Source organism: Pipistrellus hanaki (assembly GCF_964339955.1).
Source record: "Pipistrellus hanaki genome assembly, chromosome: 14".
In the NCBI taxonomy this organism is placed as follows: Eukaryota; Metazoa; Chordata; class Mammalia; order Chiroptera; family Vespertilionidae; genus Pipistrellus; species Pipistrellus hanaki.
In genome coordinates this window covers 34,182,260-34,203,536 of record NC_140516.1, presented here as the reverse complement: position 1 = coordinate 34,203,536, position 21,277 = coordinate 34,182,260, and the positions used below count along the sequence as shown (strand labels likewise).

At 41.1% G+C, this 21,277-nt stretch overlaps 1 protein-coding gene across 3 annotated transcripts in view; it reads right to left on the bottom strand.

Annotated features, from left to right (window-relative positions):
* Positions 1-21,277, bottom strand: part of PLCE1 (phospholipase C epsilon 1) — a 268,999-nt gene that overhangs the window by 111,306 nt on the left and 136,416 nt on the right. For all 3 annotated transcript variants that reach the window (XM_084903476.1, XM_084903478.1, XM_084903477.1), the window contains one exon: positions 5,063-5,379. In XM_084903476.1, coding sequence (XP_084759602.1) covers positions 5,063-5,379 — 317 coding nt within the window. The remainder of the gene's footprint in view (positions 1-5,062; positions 5,380-21,277) is intronic.

The window sequence follows — 21,277 nt, the reverse complement described above, 5'->3', positions numbered from 1 at the left end:
TCTTGCACACCCCCTACTGGGGATGTGCCCGCAACCAAGGTACATGCCCTTGACCGGAATCGAACCCGGGTCCCTGCAGTCCCCAAGCCGATGCTCTATCCATTGAGCTAAACCGGTTTCGGCGAGGACACTAACTCTTCCCCGCATTATCATATGCCATACTTTTTCCTTATTGTGCTGAAATGTTCTTCCCTTGGCGATGACCAGACAGATATTTGTATGCTAGAATGTGCCAAAATGATGATTATCACCTATGATTCTGGCTGAGAGGACCCAGACTCAACCAACTCTCCTCCGGGCAGATGGTTTATTTATTCATACAATTCTTTCCCAGGGGAGTTAAGCTGCACCTTGGCATTCTTTATAGAGGGAGGCCTCTAAACTGTTGAAATGACATCTGGTAGAAGCTAGCAGATGGAAGAAACAAGCAACAACTGAGTGTCACTTTAGGCTGCCCACTTTTGTGTGGCTAGAGAAGCAGGTTGATGATTGCTTAAGGTTGACCAAATGGAAAAGGTTGAGAGGTCATGGGGTGGAGGGGTGGGAGAGAGATTCAACGAGTCAGATGGAATCCTCTAAGTCTTCTGGGTTCTCATAACTTGGCTCCATCTTGGGCTCAAGACCTGCCCTTGGACCAACTAGTCTGAAAGAGGGGCCCAGACAAATGGTCTTGCTAAGAACTACCCAGCAAGCAAAAACTGCTCTTGTAGGGCAAAGGAAAAAGTGGAACCATTAATCGCCTTGTGAACCCCAAACCCAGTCCTTATCCAGAAAAATCAATGATCTGTTACACAAAAGAGTGTCTGGAAGTGGTGTAGGCAGTGTAACCAAAAATTTGTTCTTTTGACAAACCAGTTGTAGAGGCAGATCATGACAAGTTCCAAGCGCAAAGGTCATCAATGGGTGAATAAGAGGACAGAAGCAGAGGCCATATTGAGGAGATATACTGTTTGAGAACTAGTGACTCAGGACTGTGATTCCAGAACATATCCTTCTGCCCCTTGTTCCACCACAGAGCTTCACAAGAAAAATATGGAAAAGGAAATAGGAGTAAGGATGATCTTTAATTTTTATCTGCCTCTCATCTCTTCTCAACCACATGTGCTAAAGTATGCAATCTCTTTGGTGAAATTATCTACAACAACAACAACAACAAAATCTCTTGGTCTCCTTTAGGAAAGGGAAATGGCTCTTCAATTTATTATAAGAGGAGTTAAAAACCAGTAAGATCAAAAGGCATGTGAGCTAGAAGTAGAGGCTGGAGAGAGGAAGAAAAAGGGAGGAGAGAGAAGGACAGTATGACCTGAGTGTCAAAGCAAGAGTATTCATGAGAAGGGAGGCTTCTCAACCTGAAAGAGAAGTCTGGCTTTTTGGAGTTTTAGATCAAGACTATAACTACAGAGAGATGCCCAGATCAAAAGGATTCAGGAAGACCTGCCTCCAAACCAAGCAAAGCAGAACTGAGCCCACCCCCAGCACAGATCGTGACTACCACCGCTTGAGGGCTAACCCCTTGCATGTGCTTCTGTGTACTTGCAAGGATAAAAAGACGATTTTTTCAGAAGTTACTCTGCTGTGCAGTCTCAACACACTGGGTGGGAGAAGGCGTATGGGGGCAAACAATGCTTCCGAGCCACAATCTAAACTGATTTTAAATAACCTATCTCCTGGGCTTCCTTACTATAAGCAAACCCTTTCAGTTATTTCATCACTGTACTTTCAAATGCATTGTACTTTTAACCTTATTTTCCTAAGAATAAACTTAATGCAACATTGCCCAAAAGGCATAGGGATTTTCTTCCCTTTCCCCACACCACAGTTAAGTCATCATGTAAGTAGTTGTTAAAATTCAGGAAACTTGTAGCTCTTGATCATGTTCTACTGACAGTCTGGAGCAAGCTGACTCCCTAGACCATGAGTCTTGCTCATGACAAGAACTGGTTGTCTTCTTGTCTAAAGAAGAATGCCCTCCCTTCCCCGATGTTCCCCCTCTGCCCCAGCTATCCCTTCAGGCCCAGCCCCACACTCCAGAGCTGAGCAGCAAGAGCTCTGATCTCCCACCCAGACACTTCAGCTCCCACCATCTGTGCCACTAACACTGCGTGTACTTTCTGCCTTTTTTGGTAGTGGTTTGTGCCCGTGCCTGACTACGATTTAAGACTGGTAGCTTCTGGCAGCTGCAGGCTGTTACTCACTTTCCTTAGTGCTTACCCACCATGGTGCCCTGCTTCTGAGACGTGCAGACGGTATGTTAACTGAGTGTGCTGGTGTCTCCCCTAAATGACCGACACTCCTGCAATGGAGCCAATATTCTCTCTCTTGCCTTTCAGATTCCCCAGTGTTCCAAGAAATACACTTCTTCCTTCTCTGAAGAAAGCACAGTTATTTTGTGTATCCAGTTTTTTGCACCAAAATTTTAGAATTCATCAATGGTTCTTGCCTGTAATAATTTATTACTGGGGTTTCTTAATGGTGATTTCCTATTTTCCTCATTCCCTGTACACTTATTAATTGAAATTCTTTTAAAAATAAGAACTGCACCTTACCCCCTCCTCATTGATATATTTATTCAATTATTCATATCGGTAGGAACTCATGAATATTTATTTTATTCTATAGATCACAATCCAATACTATGATTATTTATTTTGTTGTTTAAGCTTCACTTTCTTTATTTGTGAGTTAGGGACAATGACATCTGCCTTACAAAACTGTCCTTAGGATTAAGTGGGATTTAAAAATGTGAAAGTATCTAGTGCAGAGCACCTAGTAAATAAATGCTAGTTCCTTTCCTTCCTTTTCTTTACAGAAAGTAAAATCATGCTAATTTGGAGGCAAAACCATTCTAAACAGGTGAAAATCTGAACTTAAGAATTCCCTTTTAATGTAATGCAGCTTTTCCACTCTAAGGTACATAAACAAGAATTTAGCTATCCCAGTTTGTCTAGCAGAGGTCATTTGAGATCTGCCTATAATGACTCTATAAGATTGATTTTTAATCTGCATGCCCATAATTTGTATGAAAATAGATGCTTGAGAAAACTTGAAAACAGACTGTTCTCTTAAGAAGATTAAGTGTTTTCCCAGAAATCTTGTTTACATCTGACGTTGCTTAGCTAAACTATTTTCAGAGATAGTCCAAAGTGTGCCTCAACCGAGCTGTGGTTCTGACGATCACTAACTCTGAACTAATGAAATCACTGATTCCTTTTGGATTCCTAAGGCGATAGCAGTGAATGGAAGAAATTCAAGTTTTCTTTCTCCAGGATTAATTTAAAATTAGATTTTAAAAGTTCGGGCAAATCACTTTTAAGTTCAAGTGGGATCAAAAACAATAACAACAACAAAGAATAAGGACAAGGTCCCACATTATGTGAGAGTGACTAGATCTGAAAGTTTAAAATAATTCACGAAATACAGTAAAACCCCATATGAAATTACAATTTACTGGAACTTTCATTTCCCTCCCAGCTTTATTGGTAAGAAAAGATCAAGATCATTAGATTTATTTAAAAAAACAGCATTGGGTCAGTGTGATTTATAAGCTCTCATAGGGACACCCAGAGAGTGTTTTACTCAATCTGGGGTGGAACCAGAAACCTGCATTTTTATCAGGCGCCACCCCTGAGTCTTGATACAGATGGGAGGCAGAATACTACAGCAGTTCAAAGCCCAGGCTCTGGGGATCTGGCAGCGTGGGTTTGAATCTCACTACTGCCACCTACTACCTATATAACCTTGTGCAAATGATTTCATCTCATTCTGCCTCAGTTTCCCCACTGATAGTGTAGGGCTAATTCCAGGGTTGTTGTGAGGAGCAAATCAATGGCATATGTAGCTGATTAGCAGGGCTGTACTAGATGGAGATCAGCGATTCCCAAGGGTCATGGATCTCCCTTTGAGGAACATGTCTTGGCACAGAACTAACTGCTTGAGCTGAGCCCCTAACATGTCTGCATCCACTGTGCCTCCCCATGGTCACTGACATTTACATGCATCATCTGGGCCATGATTGGCAGGCTATGGAGACTGCAAGGTGAGCTGCTATCATTAGAAAGTGTTTAAGTAACCAAGGCGGATTGATCCACTGTCAATCAGAGACATACAGGACTAGAACTGGAGTATCCTTTTAGCATTTATTACTATAATTGTGGAGTTAAACCAACCCCTAACCAATAACTACAGAAATCGAAATTTGTGCTTTAATCTTCAAGGCAAAATAAATGAAGTCTAAAAGACAGCAATTGTAGGACAGAAAACTTTGAGTGTGTGGTGATACTATGGAGGAAAAGTGTTCTTTAAGCCCAAAGCACAGCATCCCTGACCCTTGCCCTGCATGGAGACCTGCCTCTCCTCCTTCCCATCCCTTGTTCTTGTTCCAGGGCCACAGCATGTCAGCCGTTGGCCCTCCTCCTCCTAGTTGCCACTAGACCTGCCTCCCTCCCAAGTGTTCCCAGACTCCGGTCACAGCTGTCCTCCTCAGAACTGGTTGGTAAGGTCTCAGAGGCCTTGGAAGGACATTCTGGGGGTTGGGATGTTGATGGGATCAGAGAACGGGAGGGGGGTGACTCATTTTCCCTCAAGCCCACATTCCTCCCCACTTTCCTGACCCAGGTGTTGGTGTTTAGTGTCTGCTGAGGAGGCCTGACAGTGGATCCTGTGACCAGGGATCATGCTGACCAAACTCAAAATCGAGACATCTAATACTGAAAGCACCTGAAGAAACCAGGGGAAGAATGTTTGAAAATGGGCACAGGGAGAATATTTTGGAAGGGAGGGGAGAAAAGCTGGGACTGGTTGCCCCAAGGGAGAAGGCGGGTGGACTTGGTAAGGACGTGAGGTAGAGACAGCATCACTTAGGCTTGGTCGGTTAGAGTGAAGTGAGAAGGAGGATGACAATGTGTTGTCTACCTCAGTGCCTGGGAAGAAAGCTGTCATCATGGAAGTGGCAAGACAGACAGGTAGATGAGATGTCAGTAACAGACAAACCGAGAGGGAGAAATACGCTTCAAAACCACTTGTTAAGCAATTCTCACAAAGACACCTGAAGGTGGCTCCTTACCTCATTAAATCTCATCACAAGATCTTCCAGGGCATTGTGCTCTTTGTTCTGGGAGTTAAGAATTGATGCTGAGATGGATGCTTTGAGGCAGGGCAGGGACCTCTGACATTCTGGAGTGCTCAAGTTCTGGGTCAAGAAGCAAAGATAGTCAACCGGCAAGACCCTTCGGTAGATGTTCTGTTCCTGCTCCATCAGGATGCTGGCGACCTCCTCGGGGAACTGAATGAGGGGCTGCAGATCAATCAGCTCCTTGCTGATCCCAGCTGAACTTGAAGGGAGGGCACTGGAATTGGCCACAGAGGTGCCCGGTTGGCGTTCTGGAAGAAAGCCACAGAGGTCATGGTCACACCAAGGCTGGTTTTCCTTACAACCGATATTTACTTGAGGGCCATTCACAATCATGTAGGTTTTATAACCAAAGTTTCTGCAGTTCTATACTATCTTTCTTGTTATAGAGACCTGATATCTGCCCTGCTGCTTTCCCTGTCCCCCTCCCTGGGGCCAGGGGCAGGTGTAGTTTCCCATTTTCAGAAGTAAAATTGATTTGGCACACCATTCCCTAAGCAGTTCACTGTGCCACTTGCAGAATAGTAGGGAAAATGTAGCACTTGATTCTTCATCCTCCAGTGCTAACCATCAGAGTAAAAATAAATAAGAGTGGGTGTGGGCATAGCAACTGAAATAGAAGAGGAAAGAAGGTTGTAAGGGAGGAGGCATGTACATGTATGTGCATATATGTGTAAACATGCAGGAGAACCAGGGACTCTGCACGCGAGGTTTCAAAACTTCATGGTCTACTCTGAGAACATCTCATCCTCAAAACCCGATTCCACCGAAATCCATTTGGGGATTTGCGGGGATGGACCACCTGCCAAAGTAAGAAAGGAACACATATCTAAACAAATAAATCTTCTTCCCTGCCCCCAAATGGTAGTAAGAAGATGGCCTGGGAGAAGAAGTGTGTGTGTGTGTGTGTGTGTGTGTGTGCGTGTGTGTGTGTGTGTGTGTGAATTATACCAAAGTACTGAATGAATTATTCCTTTTGTACAAATTCACTTTATTTTGACCACTACTTCCCCTCCAATCTGTCTCTTAACTCTATGTCATTCATTTATCCATCTACTTAACTAGTCACCCATCAATTCACTAAAAAAAATGGAAAATCTGAATCCCAGAACAGAATTTCCCAAAGTCTGATCAGTTTTGTGGCCACTAAGTTGGGAAAAAGTCACATATTCTTGTCACAAATTCTATTCCTGGAAATAAATGGGGCACATGGGCACACCATTAGAGGCTCAAAGGGGCCTGCCAGTAAAGGAATCCATTTATATTGCTTAACCGAGTATTTCTCCAGAGCCATACTTTATATGATACTACTGTGCCATTCTGTGTGACTAGTTCTGGCTGGAACCACTTCAGGAAATGCTGCCCCGAGGGCCAAACTGTTCTTGCTCTCTGCCAGTTCACATCTTTTCCTTCCTGGCAGTCCCTCCCTGGCCAGCCCTCCTTCACGCTTATATTCTTGACACCCCTACTGACCCTTTGACAGAATAAAACTCATCTGTCTTCTAATGACACTATATTCGTTGGCACAGATTGACATCTGGCCTGGACACTAAACAACAGCAAAGCTCGTGTAAAGGTGAAGGAATTAAGCAAAAACAAAAATAAACTTGTAGACACAGACAACAGTATGGTAATTACCAGAGAGAAAGGGGGAGGTGGTGGTGAAGGGAGTTAGAAGAGGTTAAAGGGGAGATAAATGGTGATGGAAGATTTGACTTGGGGTGGTGAACATTCAATATACAGATAATTTGTTATAGACTTGTACACCTGAAATTTATATAATTTTATTAACCAATGTTAACCCAATAAATTAAATTAAAAACACTTCTTCAACATTCAGACTTCAATATCCTTTTATCTCTATTATAGAGATTTTTTTTATCTCTGTTGCAGAAAACTTTGGATAATCATTCCAAAGTGCTCTGTCTCCGTATTGCTGAATTCTGAAGTCATCACCCCTGAACTAATCACCATTTCCCTTCCACGTTTTCTACTAAACTTTCTCTGCCTCAGCTGACTTCCAGCTGCTTAGTCTTGGTCTGGGTTCATGGTCAACATTTTAACATGGTGCCCATCGACTCCCAGGATGCCCTCACAGGTCACCTTGCCTTTCCACCAAATAAATACACTTCTGAAATCTCAATCCTGGGCAAACTCAGCCAACTACACTTGGCTTTTGGGCGGCTATTTGATGATAATGACAATCCTTTAGGATGGGGCCCTTGCTGACCTGTATTACAGTAATCTAGCCAGGCCCTCAAGGCAGCTTCGAACTTGACATAAATTTATTTATTTTCCCCTAAATAACTAAACAAGGCCCACCTAGGTTTGTGATGAAGTCTACTGAATTTGCCTCAGTGTTTATCTCTACCTCCAGTCCTTTTCTTTCCCCTGACTCCTATTTGCCCCCACAAATGTTCAATTTCCCTTATTCTTAAAAACAAAACAAAACACCAATAAACTTCCCTTGTCTCTTAAGCTCCAGATCACCTCTAGCTTCCTTTTTATTATGGACTTTCTCTAAAGGGTAATTTACATTCCTGATTCCTTCCTCTGTAAATATGGTGACATCTTCCGATCCAAAACTCAGGGTGGCCTGTTCAAATGAACAAGCCAATGATGATGTGGGAGAGAAAAAACAGACACCAGCCGAAACTGGTTTGGCTCAATGGATAGAGAGTCGGCTTGGGGACTGAAGGGTCCCAGGTTCGATTCCGGTCAAGAGCATGTACCTTGGTTGTGGGCATATCCCCAGTGGGGGGTGTGCAAGAGGCAGCTGATCCATGACTTTCTCTCATCGATGTTTCTAACTCTCTATCTCTCTCCCTTCCTCTTTGTACAAAATCAATAAAATATATTAAAAAAAAAAAGAAGAAGAAAAAAGAAAAAACAGACACCAAAGTCTGTCTTGGGAGTTTCTAGGTTTTAGATCACCATGTCGACAGGGTATTTCTGCTGATAGTCTGGGCTCTGATGTTCCCTCCTCAACTCTCTTAAGCAGTCCACCTCTTTTGAAGCACAGCCCAGGAAAAGTTCTTGGTGGTATTTGCTATTTAATTAAGTGAAGTGCTCCCCTTTTGGAGGAATGCTTTCAGCGGCAACCTAAACAAATTGTGAGGAGAAAGTCTGAGCTATAGTGCTCTCCTCCGATGCAAGCCTAACCTAGTTTTACATACTGGGTGGGGCAAAAGTAGGTTTACAGTTGTTCATATGGAAAATAATGCAATAATTAGTAAATAATGATACGAGAATAAAATCTGTTTTGTATACTCACAACTGTAAACCTACTTTTGCCCTACCCTGTAAATTTCGATCAGAACTTTCTGTTTACTCCTTTTGTATGAAAACGAGAGTATCCTAAGTATCATTTCCCTTTGATTCTATTAGGTGAGTAAGGAGTATAATGACTTAGTCTAACAATTTTTATCCATCTTTTGGAACAAGCCCTACCAAAAATTGACTGCAGCAAAAACAAACAAACAAACAAAAAACCAAAATGAACAATACCAAGTTATATTTGGTTCACTGTAAGGTCATATTTGAAAATAATTAAAGATAAGGCAGGAACTCAAATCTATATAGCTTACATGTCCTCATTCTTCAACTTTCTGAAAAGTTTACAAAATGACTGGATTTCCTGAAAATCTAGTCAGAATGTGGCCTGATGACAGGCATTTTCTGGATACAAATAATTTCTGTGCAAGGGAATTAGCCATATATAGGAAGTCTTCCCAGAAGTAACCAACTTGAAGACACGATTTGAAAGTATAGCACTCTGTGAAGGAAACGAAAATAACTCCCAAATCTTATGAAACCAATTATTTAATATACAAGAGAAGAGTTAATGTATTGAAATATGTAAGTATGTAAGATAAGATGATATATTATTAACTGCACTATATCTTGAGATATGAATCACATGCTGTTACAATGAATAAAGAATCTAGTAACTGGTGGGAAATAGCAATAAATGAGATTTTAAAAAATGGAATAAATGAAGAAAAAGAAGCCAGGTCAGAGTGACCCTAACAAATGTAATGTCCCCTGGATAAGCATGACATCACAAAGGAAACACAAATCTGAGGTCTGAAGCCTTGAAATATAATGTAGACCTTTAGTGTAGGTTTCCTTAAAGCTGGATTTACTCAGGATTTTTTTTTTATTTTTTTATTTTTTTATCATGTACCACAAAGGAATATCCCAGAAATCTTCTTGGGATATAATTTTCTGCCCTCCAAGTTCCACACTTTAGCAGCTGTTAAAACAAATTAAAAAAGATAACAGATTTATGGTTATGACAGGCAGGGAGTGAAGAGAGGAGAAATTGGAGGAAGGTAGTTGAAAGGTATAAATTTCCAGTTATAAGATAAATAAGTACAAAGGATATAATGTACAACACAATGGCTATAGTTATCACTGTTGTATACATATTAAAGTTGTTAACAGAGTTTTTTTCTTTTCATTGTATGTATCTACAAGATGATGAGTGCTAACTGAACTTACTGTGATAATCATTTCATAATATATGTAAGTCAAATCATTATGCTGTGCACCTTAAGCTTCTACAGTGACATATGCCAACTATATCTCAATAAAACTGGAAAAATAGATTTCCAACCTTATCTCCTTTTGCTGACCCCTTCTTACAATTTCCTTCTTCCCCTTCACATGCCATGTTACCCCAACTCTCAGCTGTAAGTCATATCACCCTTCCTCTCTGTAATATGGGCAACCCAACAATGGGTTAAAGGACCAGTAGCTCTATGAACCTGGATCCTTCCTCTTTATTTGTGGAGCAAAGTTCATAAAGCCCACTAAAGACTTTAGTTCTTTTACTGTGAAAAATTTTAAAGTTTCTGGTGAATAAAATTATCCACCTCATTTATAGTCAATATTTGCTCTCAGCCCCACACTCTTTAGTTAATACTTATTCTATCGTAGAATAGGGCTATATCTCTAGACACTGTCATAGCCTAGAAACATCTATGATGAGACACAGTATCTTCAAGTTTTAATTCCCTGATCAAATAATAGCTTCCTGAACCTAGTGCTTTACATGGACTAATTCAGGAGGTACGGTAGGCAGTATCACTCATGTGAGGCTCACATAAGGTCCCACAAGTAGTAAGCCAGGAAGCTGGGTTTGAATCAGGGTCTGTTTGACTCCAGAGCTCATGTTCTTGGTCACTCAGTATATTGCCTGTGCAGCAACAACATGCCACACTGAGATTCTGGTTTTTAGATGCAATTCAAGTGATTTTAGTTAGTATAAATCAACTTCTTGTGCTTGTTTATTTGAAGTGAAATGATGTGATAAAATGAATTCTTTAAACTCCAAAGGTAAGGATTTTACCCTAGAGGGTGGACAATTTCCCTCCTTGCTCAGCCATCCATTCAGACACTACAGTATATTAGAGTGGAGCACACAGGAACTTAGAAGTGTCCTCTCTTTACCTTCCTTTAAGTACCTAAGAATGTTCCCACGTTTTATTTATTTATTTTATTTTTTATTTTTAAAAATATATATTTTATTGATTTTTTACAGAGAGAAAGAGAGAAGGATAGAGAGTTAGAAAAATCGATGAGAGAGAAGCATCGATCAGCTGCCTCCTGCACACCCCCTACTGGGGATGTACCCGCAACCAAGGTAAATGCCCTTGACCGGAATCGAACCCGGGACCTTTCAGTTTGCAGGCCGACGCTCTCTCCACTGAACCAAACCGGTTTTGGCTGTTCCCACGTTTTAAACCAGTATTTGCCAAAGGGTGTTACACTGAATTTATGCAAAACACGGTTCCTTGGTTAATAATTTAGAGACATACCAAGCCAAACAAAGTTAAACAAGCTCTCTTTTTCTATTTTAACTGCAGGACTTCTCAGAGCCTTTAACAATTCCCACAGGGGAATATGCTATGATAGCTCTCCTCAATCTTATTTTAAGTTTCCATATCATTCACATGGGAATTAAAGTCTCTTCAAAACATTGCCCATCACACTTAGTGATTCCAAATGGGGGAAAGAGGCCTAAAGTGTTCATGAGATTAGTTGGTTCCCAAGAAAGCTTAGGGCTGCTGTGTCACTGGGACCCTGTGGAAAGGCCTAAGAGTGATAGAGGCTCATTTAGGAAACTACAAGTCATTCACAATGGCTGAAGCATATTATAGAGAGATGGAGCATCACTGTAGAAAGCAAGGAAGAAGGCTTTATTTTCCAGAAAGCATAGAGTAGTAGGTGTGGCTCGTGAGGAAACAAAGGCAGATGAGGGCTGTGGTTAGCACTTGTTCAGAGATGCTGGTTCAAGTCCAAGCCCACAGAAGAGGCTCCGGCTTGGGCTAGAGCAAGCATGTTAAACTTGTGGCCCCTGGGGCCCCATGCAGCCCATAATGAATATTTTTGTGGCCAAGCCAATAAAACAACATGTAACAAAACATTAATTTTATCATTGTTCTATTTTATATTATACTTTTCAAAAGAAATCTACGTTTCTATGAAAATTGAAGCTGCAGGTTGCCCAGGACCAAACCAGAGAGGGTCGGACCTGCATTACCATCATTTGTCCACAATCCAGAACTGAAATATCATTGCTGACATGTACACATAGAGAATTGTTTGACATTAAAATTGGGACTCAAAAGAACTGTTGGCCCAGAAAGAAACTCACTACAGACTGATTCATTTGCCTCTCAGCATAACCATTATTGCTTGTCTCATTTTCGGTTCTTATAAGTATATTTCTAGTATCACATGATCTCATTCATCTAGGGGAAATAATGAACAGCATAAATTGATGAACAAAAACAGACCTGGAGACAGGGAAGCATTGATCGGACTATCAAACCTCAGAGGGAAGGTAGGGGAGGATGTGGGTAAGGGGGAGAGATCAACCAAAGGACTTGCATGCATGCATATAAGCCTAAACAGTGGTTACAGACAGCAGGGGGGTGGGGACATGCATGGGGAGGGGTTTAGGATAGGAATGGGGGAATGAGGACAAATATGTGATACCTTAATCAATAAAGAAATTAAAAATAAAATAAAATTGAAGCTTGTGTTTTTTTGTGGCCCACCTAAACATAAACAGTGTGTATTTGGCCTGTGTTAGCCTTTGAGTTTGACATGCTTGGGCTAGATAGAACCTTAAAAACCTGCTACTTCCAAATTCTCTCTCTCTCTCTCTCTCTCTCTCTCTCTCTCTCTCTCTCTCTCTCTCTCTCTTTTAAAAAAAAATATATTTTATTGATTTTTCACGGAGAGGAAGAGAGAGGGACAGATAGTCAGAAACATCGATGACAGAGAAACATCAATCAGCTGCCTCCTGCACACCCCCCACTGGGGATGTGCCCGCAACCCACGTACATGCCCTTGACCGGAATTGAACCCGGGACCCTTCAGTCCGCAAGCTGACGCTCTATCCACTGAGCCAAACCGGTTTGGCTCTCTCTTTTTTTTTTTTTTGCTGTCTTGGTCCTTATCAAAACTAAATGCATTTGGTTTAACTTGCTGTACTTCCTATGAGAAGCTAGAGTTTATAAAATAATCTCACATAGTTTGCATAATGTTAGGGAATCATAACAGATAGGAGTTGCTAATCTTAATTTTTACAAAGCTTAAGTTAAAGCTACGTGACTTGCCCAAGAATCCAGCTTGTGAGTGGTCAGTTATGGCACTGACAAAAGTTGAGAGAGAACCAGAAGATTCTGGCTCCTGGCCAATACTGTGCATTACCCCAGACCCAGTCTGAGCTATCTTGGGTGTGCTTTGTGTCCGGGGCCACCCTTAGTAGCGGCCAATACATCTGCATGGGTTTAAGAAAGGTTAAGCAGAAATTCATTCATTCAAACTACTATATGCCAGGTGTCCCATCTAGGAATTGAACCATGACCTACTGGTTCATGGGTCAACACTTAACCACTGAGCTACAGCGGCTGGGCAGTACCACACTGTTTTAATTACTGTAGCTTTATAACAAATTTAGAAACTGGTAGTGTGAGTCCTCCAAATTAATTCTTCTTTCAAAATTATTATTTTGACTGTTCTAGGTCCCTTGGCAATCCATATGAATTTTATAATAGGCTTGTTAATTTCTGCCCCCCCCCCAAAAAAAAAAAAAAAATTGGCAGCTGGGATTTTGAGAGTGATTTTATTGAATCAGTAGATTGCTTTGGGGAGCATTGCCATCTTAACAACATTAAGTCTTTTAACCCATAAACACAGACTTTTATTTAGGTCTTTTAAAATCTTTTAAAATTTCTTTCAAAAATGTTTTTAATTTTTAGTATAAAGGTCTTGCACTGTGTTTTGCAAATTTATTGTTAAGGATTTTATTCTTTTTGATGCCATAGTTAATGCAATAGTTTTCTTAACTTCACTTTTGAGTTATTCATAGCTAGTGGACAGAAATACAACTGATCTTGTATTTTACAACATTGTTGAACTCATTTTACAATTCTAATAGTAGTTCTGAGGATTTCTATATATGAGATCATGTTATATGACAATAGAGATAGTCTGACTTCTTCTTTTATGATCTGGAAAAGATTTCTTCCTCTTGCTTAATTGCCCTGACTAGACTCTTCAGTAAATGTTAAAGAGAAGTGGTAAGGACCGATATCTTTGTCTGGTTTCTGATTTTAGATGGAAAGCTCTAGTCTTCCCTCATTATGCATTATGTTAGCCATGGGTTTTTCATAGATGCAATCTATTAGGTTGGGGCCATTCCCTTCTATTCCTATCTAATTTTTTTTTTTTATCATAAAAAGTGTTAGATGTTGTCAAATGCTTTTGCTGCATCTTGTGATACTATTGTGATTGTTATACATTATTCTATTAATAAGGTGCATTTGTTTGGTTGATTTTCACATCTAACTATACATTCACTTTCATATTAATATATTTCATGTTTAAGTAAGTCTAACTGAGAAGAGCTTTGTACAAGACCAACAGACACTGACTTTGTAGTCACAATTCTGGCCATAACTTGGACCTGTACATTAGACAAGAACAGATGGAAAACTAGGATGTGACTGTAACCATGACTTCAAATCACAAACACTCCAATATTTTTAAAAAATGTTTGTTTTAAAGGAAAAAAATTTAAAAATTCATGTTGGACGTGCACTCTTTATTGTTGTTTGTTATTATAATCACATTTTCAACTCTTGACGATATGAGTATCAATTAAAATAGCTGTATGACTTAAAAGGAAACTGGTGCATGTTATTTCTGATTTAGAACATCCTATTGCAAAATTGACCTCTACCAGACTTTGGGTAAAGACACTTAATAAGAAAAACACATATGAACCTGGAATATTATTTTTGTCCATAAAAGGCAGTAATAATGGCACTGATATCATGACTTGCTCACATTTTATTCAAGTATGTCCTTTCTCCTACCAGCAACTCTGTGGACTAAGTACAATTCTACTTCTATTCTAAGTAGTATTTTACTTTGTAGCTGAGGAAACTCAGAAAGGTTAAGTAACGTGCTTAAATATTCACAGGTAGGAAGTAGTGAGTCCAGGATCATTTGACTCCAAAGTCCATGCTCTTTTCCATTCCTTACACCTTGAGTACCAGAGTTTAATTTATGGACAAACTCAAAACTGTTCCTTTCCCTTTTTAACTAAACCTGGGAAGTCACAGGACTCACAGTATCCCACTTGTTGACTAAATTCTATTTCAACAGGAATTAAAGATGAGAGGTAAGTACTTACCATGTGAATTCAACTCTGTGCTGTACCTAATGTAGCAGTGGACAAGGCTATACAGGAACCGTATTTAAATATGCAGTTAATGGCCTTTTGACTGTTTGATGATTTAAAGCAGAAGATCTTTACTTACAAAGTCAAACCCACCTTAACAGGAAAAATATAGCTATGCCAAAGTGGCTAATGAGAGATTTGAGGACATTCTTAGTGCATTAAAATCACCATAGAGTTATTATGTAGAGGGAGCCCAATTCTAAGCCCAACACCATAGAGCTTCTCTGAGTCTTATCTCAGGACACTACACTCTCTGGCTTTGCTCTTAACTCTCCAGTCCTGGCAGTGGTTTCTGGGCCTTCTTGCAGCCCCTCGGCCTGAACTCTACAGTCTCAGCCCTTACCTCTCTCTCTTCCTAGGAAAGCTCATCTCGAGTTGTAACCATCACAGCTAAATGTTAGATGAGTGGCAAAAGTGTTATTCCCATTCGGATCTCTCACTTAGAACCAATCCTAATGCTTCTATTGGGAGTGTCCTCTTGAACATCCAGCACCTCAAAGTCAAGATATCCAAACTGGATATAACTTTTCACTTCCTTTTTCTTCATTTGTTAATTCTCATCTAAGGATATTTTTTCCATTGATTTTTAGAGAGAGTAGGAGAGTGAGAGAGAAAGGAGAAACATTGATGTGAGACACATTGATTAATTGCCTACCACACGTGCCCCGACTGAGGCCTGGGATTGAACCTGCAACCTAGGTACATGTCCTTGACTGGAAATCGGAAATTGAACCTGTAACCCTTAAGTGCACGGGCCAACGTTCTAACCACTGAAAACACTGGCCAGGGCTTCACTTCCTTTTAATAGTATCACCTTCCTTTCCTCCAGTCCGCAATCTTGGAGGCATTTGTTATTCCTCCATGTCCTGGATTGCTTCAATTCATCCATCAATTGTCTCAAGAATTGGTCTCTTCCAGCTCATTCCCATTGCTGCAAAAGCGTCCTGTCTTCTGCAATGAGTGATTCAGAGGAATCCTTACAAAACTGTTTGTAGCCTAACATCTCAGGGGTTCAAAGGGCCATGTCCATGATGGCAATGGGAAGTGTGAGAAAGATGTAGGCCAGCCCAATAAAATGTGTAAAGAAAATACACACAGTTTTTACACATCCGGGAGTGATCTTGCAGTTCCTTCCTAAGGTCAGTTCCTCTCTGATTTGGTATAAAACAGTCACTGGACCTGGAAGAACAGCTGCTGGCCTCTCTCAAGTGAGCCTGAACAGCAGAGACCAAGGAGGTGCTGGTGCCTACAGCTGGATAAAGGACAGCCCAGGCTGACCAACATCTATCTAGCTTTGTGATCCTGCAACTGGCTACTTCCAGCTCTCCCTAAGCAAACCTTCACTCATGCACCGCCTACCAGAGTGGTGAAGGAGGAACTCTGGGCTCCAGATACAATCCAGGAGGAAGCTCAGGTGTCCAAGTTCTCAAGTAGGATGCAACCAAATCCAAATCCCTGCTCAGACATTCTCTAGTTGCCTCACCCTGTAATTAATCTGTCAGAGCAAACCAAGCCACCTTCCTGTGAACTCCCAGCTAGAATGAGTACAAAACTTCTCATTGAAAATATGAGCTTAGTTTTCATAAACTCTTCGCAAGTAAAGTAATAAATACTTTGGCTAACCTCTGAGGTTGGAAGGGGGGAAGATGGGATCACCAAAATCTTATTTGCCTTTTAAAATAGGGGCACCTACTTAATAGTCTTTAAGTCTCAGTCTTCTCATCTTTGAAACGAGGAACATAATCCTACCTCACCAGGTTGTTTGGGAATTACATGAGATGTACACAAAACAATCAGCATAGTGGCTGGGCCACTGATGGAAGGCCTGTGTATTTGCACATGAACTCTAGGCAGACTGTCATGTGCCCTGGGCGCGCACTATTATTTACTTGTTTATAAGCACATGAGAGCTGGCAAAGGGGGAAAATAGGTCATTAATACACATCACACATGTGGCTCCTTCATGCTGCTGAAGGCCCAATTACTCACTGGTCTGTTATTTCTTTAAGGGTGACTTCCTTTTTATCTATACTTACAGATATAAATATAAATAATACAAGGAGATTATATTCCTTGACAGCTGGTGGGTCATATCTAATTACTCTGTAACATCTTCACCTGAAGGGACCCAAGTGACCAGCCCCTGCTCTCTCTGAAGGAACAATCAAACACCAGAACTGGCCTCCGGCCACTGAGTGAGTCTTACAGTTGTTGCTCACCAATCGTGGGCACAAAAAGAACTCCCAAACAGTTCTGTATCAATGGGAAGGACTTGGGGGTCTTTTTAAGTCAATGAATGATACCAAGGGATTGAAGATGAGAGGCAGAGAAGGAAAGATTTAGGTTGCAAGATTAGTGAATGGCATAGCTAGGACTTGGAACACAGTTTTGTTGTTTTTAACTTGGGAATCTTGTTAAAGTAATGCAGATTCTAATTCGTGAGGTCTCAGGTGGGGCCTGAGATGTCTTTCTGTTTCTATTGCAAGAAGGTTGGTGTTAGTAAAGCACTTAGAAGAGTTTGTTACATGTAGTTCCTGATGCAGTAAATGACAGTTACCATTGTTGTTTCTATTGCTTGCACAGATTGAGCTGCAAGTAGCTCTGACCACATCGGCCTTCAAAGATACCTTCGGAGCTGAGCATAAGACCCAACGTAGAGTGAAACAAACATGCAGGAGAACTAAAAAAGCTGCCTCCTGTGTGTGGCAGCAACAAGAGTGCTGAGTAGGCCATCTGGCATGGAAGCTCTTGGCCCTTCCTTGGGCAAATGTGGGTGACACGGAAGCCATGAGACACAGAAAGAGTCTTTGCTTGCTATTTCTGGAATGTCTTCTTTGCTCCATACCCACCTTTGTTTTATTTGTATTTTGTTGTTGTTATTGTTTTTGGACATTGTGCTATCACTTTATATTCATTAGATTTATTTTGATACCATTATAATTCTCTGAGGCAAGTATCTGCATTGTCCCCATTTTACAGGAAAGATGATGTCTTACAGTTAAGATGATGAGATTTAGGGACAGAGTTAACTGCCCTGGCTCACGGTTTGCACGTGGTAGATGTGGAATTTAGGTCTGTCTGTCACCAAAGCCACACCCTTAATCACTAATCTTTGTCTCGTATTTTGTATCACAGTACAATGTAACCACATGTTCACATGTCAGTTTCTCTGTCAACTAAATCAGCAACTCAAAGAGATTAAGATCAGTGCTCTTTTTTTATTGTTTTTATGCCTGCCTAGAACATGGAAACAACGGCACTCAGTAAATGTTTTCCATATTGTGGAGTATTATATTTCCTACTGGTAAACTAGAGACAGAGTGAGAGCTCAAGTTTAGCTATAGACTCATTCAAATCATGCTTCTGTGACCTCTGAATTTGTGACCATGTAGGGCTTGGTTCTTAGCTGTGCTGTGTCTTGGTTTCTTATCTCTGTGTCCATCTCCACCTTTCAATAGATAGTGAACAGTAGGGAGTTAGGGGAATTATTTGCTCTTCTTTAATCCACTCCTTCCACTGTCCCCAAAGAGTGACTCACAGTGTCCAGCCCACAGGAGACACTTAATGAATGAATGAACATTCATAATTCTCTATGAGTCTACCTCCCTACTGTTTTTTTTTTTTTAATTTTTTTATTTTTATAAATGGGATAAAAAATGAAAGTTAACTGTTATGGGGAGAGACAGAAAGTTATGCTGCGCTATGCACAGACATGCATATAACTAAACTATTAGGCCGGAAAGAGTGACAAAGGATATTGAAAATAGAAATGGAGGTTGGGAACTTACCCAGACCCTGTGTATGGAAAATGTGAATGCTCTCTGGAGCTTTTCCAACCAGTTCCTGACTATGTATCACACTTCCAGAAGATCTAACTTGGGCTTTAATATCCCATTAGCCGAAGAAAAAAAAGTACTGCATATGTTACAGGTTCAGAATGCAATCTGTTGGCGTGTTTTTAACAGAAACGTTAAGAGACTTCAAAAAAGGACGAAGACTGAAACACATGCAATTGAGAGAGAAGCAACTCAAATAAGACGTGAGCCTACTCAAAGACCCTTGAGGCTGCCGGTCTTTCCCCGTGGATAACTCTGACAGGCGTCCAGCAAATTCCACTTTGGGCAGGGGTTTGTTTATTCTGCTTGGTTCAAATCAGGGCTACGGATCCCTAATGGTTTTCATATCCCTAAAGGTTTTCCACATTTGGGCAAGATCTATGTTTTATGGAGGCCCGAGGAGGCCCTGCTCCCGGCCCCTGTGCTGAGCTGACGGTGCCAAGAGCACTCAATGCCCTGACTCTGGGAGAAGGTGAGCAGCAGCTACCCCGTTGGCAGGAGTGTGGAGGTTTTCACAATGGTGCTGTGTCATAGTAAAAATGCCTCCATTCTTAACCAACTGTAACTTCTAACTACATTTCATTTTTCTCCTGGTGGGGCTAAATTTTCAAGACTAGTCCTTTTCCTGTAACCACTACTCTGTGCCAATGAAAACTAAATGGGCTCACACTGGCTTCTAGCCCTTTATTTTGAGCACACCATTTCTAAATCTAGGAATAATCATTCAGGTTGGTCATTACCGCTCTCCTTCTTACAGAGGGTGTCCCCACCTCCAGGTTCTTGACCCTAACATGCCACAGTTGGTCTGATAGTCCTAAAATCCAACCTGCTTCAGAGACTGTGATGGCTCTCTAATGCTTTAGGTCTAAATTTCACCTCATTCTCTACAAATTGTAACCACAACTACCACATTAGCCTTATGTCTCACTGTCTCCACCATTGAGGTGATAGCTGAGAATCGTTTTCTCTTTGTTTCCCAGACACTCATTCCCAGGCTGACACGTTATCTCACAGGCTTTTCCTGCCTAGAACAGGACCCCCACCAGAAGGTGGTTCAAAGGTGCTCCTTGTGTGTTCAGAGCGCTTCTCCACTTTGTACCAACTTCCAGCCCAGCCTCCTTCCTCTTAAATTACTGATAGCATGTGCGAATCTTGGAATACAATCTAGGGGTCCCAAATACAGATGACACGGGCCAGGCAGGTAAGAAAATGAGACCAGAGAGGAGAGGTGGGGCCAGGTGTATCAGGGGAGGAGTAGGGAGCTAGTGTGTCCTATCTGTGGGTGGTAGGTGGTGGGTGGATCAGGGCCAGTCCATGGGGCTAAGAAAGGACAGTGACCCAGGATTTCCAGAAAAGTCAAAACTCTACATTTTTACACAAAATTTCCCATACTGTAACTCCCATCCTGGATTTGGCTCATGAAAGTCTTTGCTCCCCTGGTATAAGCATGACACTGCTAGGCTCATAGTACTCAGTGAGTTTGTCAAGGGTGGGGATAGTGACTAGTGGCCTGGAGGTGGATGTCATCAATCCCCCTCTCTAGCTCATGTCACACATCTCTCCTAACCTGTGGAACACAGTTCCCAGAGAGCAGAGAGACCTGGGTGACTAGACCATTTCTCCTATTCCACTTCCCCAGAATAACTTCTGCTAATACCATCTAGGTCTCTGTTTTGGAATAATCATTTCTTTTCCGATTCAGTATCCATGAAAGTTTTAAATGTAAACATTTTTATTTTGGGCATACTTTTATTTTGAGGATATTTTTATTTTGGGTACAAAGGGGGCTGGGAGGGGCCTGTGTATGTGGGGGCATCTCTAGCTTATTTTTATCAGAATCATCCTTTTGAAAGATAAATGTTGTTGTGCCATTTCTGCTTCAAACCCTCTGATGGCTTCCCATTGCTCTTAAGGATGCAGACAAGGGCCCTTAACAAGAGCCTGTATTATCAGGCAATTTTTTTTTTTCTTTATGTGCCTTAGTTTCTTCACATGTAAGAATAGCACTTAAAAATTGTATGACTTTAAAAAAAACACTTGTCATGATGCCGGGCACAAAATGAGCACCCCATAGCTGTTCACCTTTATCATTCTGACTTCTCCAGGTTATACTGATAAATCCTACATATCCCCACTCTCAATCCAAACCTCAAATTTGCCCTTATCCCTTCTGCCGCTGGACCTTTGCACATACAATTACTTCGGTCTAGAACACGCTGTCAACCACTCAGTTCTGTTAGTTAATATCCATTGGAACCTTAATCCTGAGCTGAAACATCAATGCCTCAGGGTCTCACACAGCCACGTCCTCTCCCTTATAGTACATATCGTGGTTATAATTTGTCATTTGTTTTGTAATTACTTGATTTCCTCCTGGTCTTTAGGCTCCATGTAGGTGGGACAATGTCTGTTCTATTTTGGGTGCTAGCAGTGTAGGTATTTAATAAATATTTGTAAAGTATACACATTTCCTCCACCAGTGTCCTCTTCTTGTTGTGCTGGGCTGGGGTATGATAACCATAGGGAGGAGGGCTTTCCCCAAAGATATAT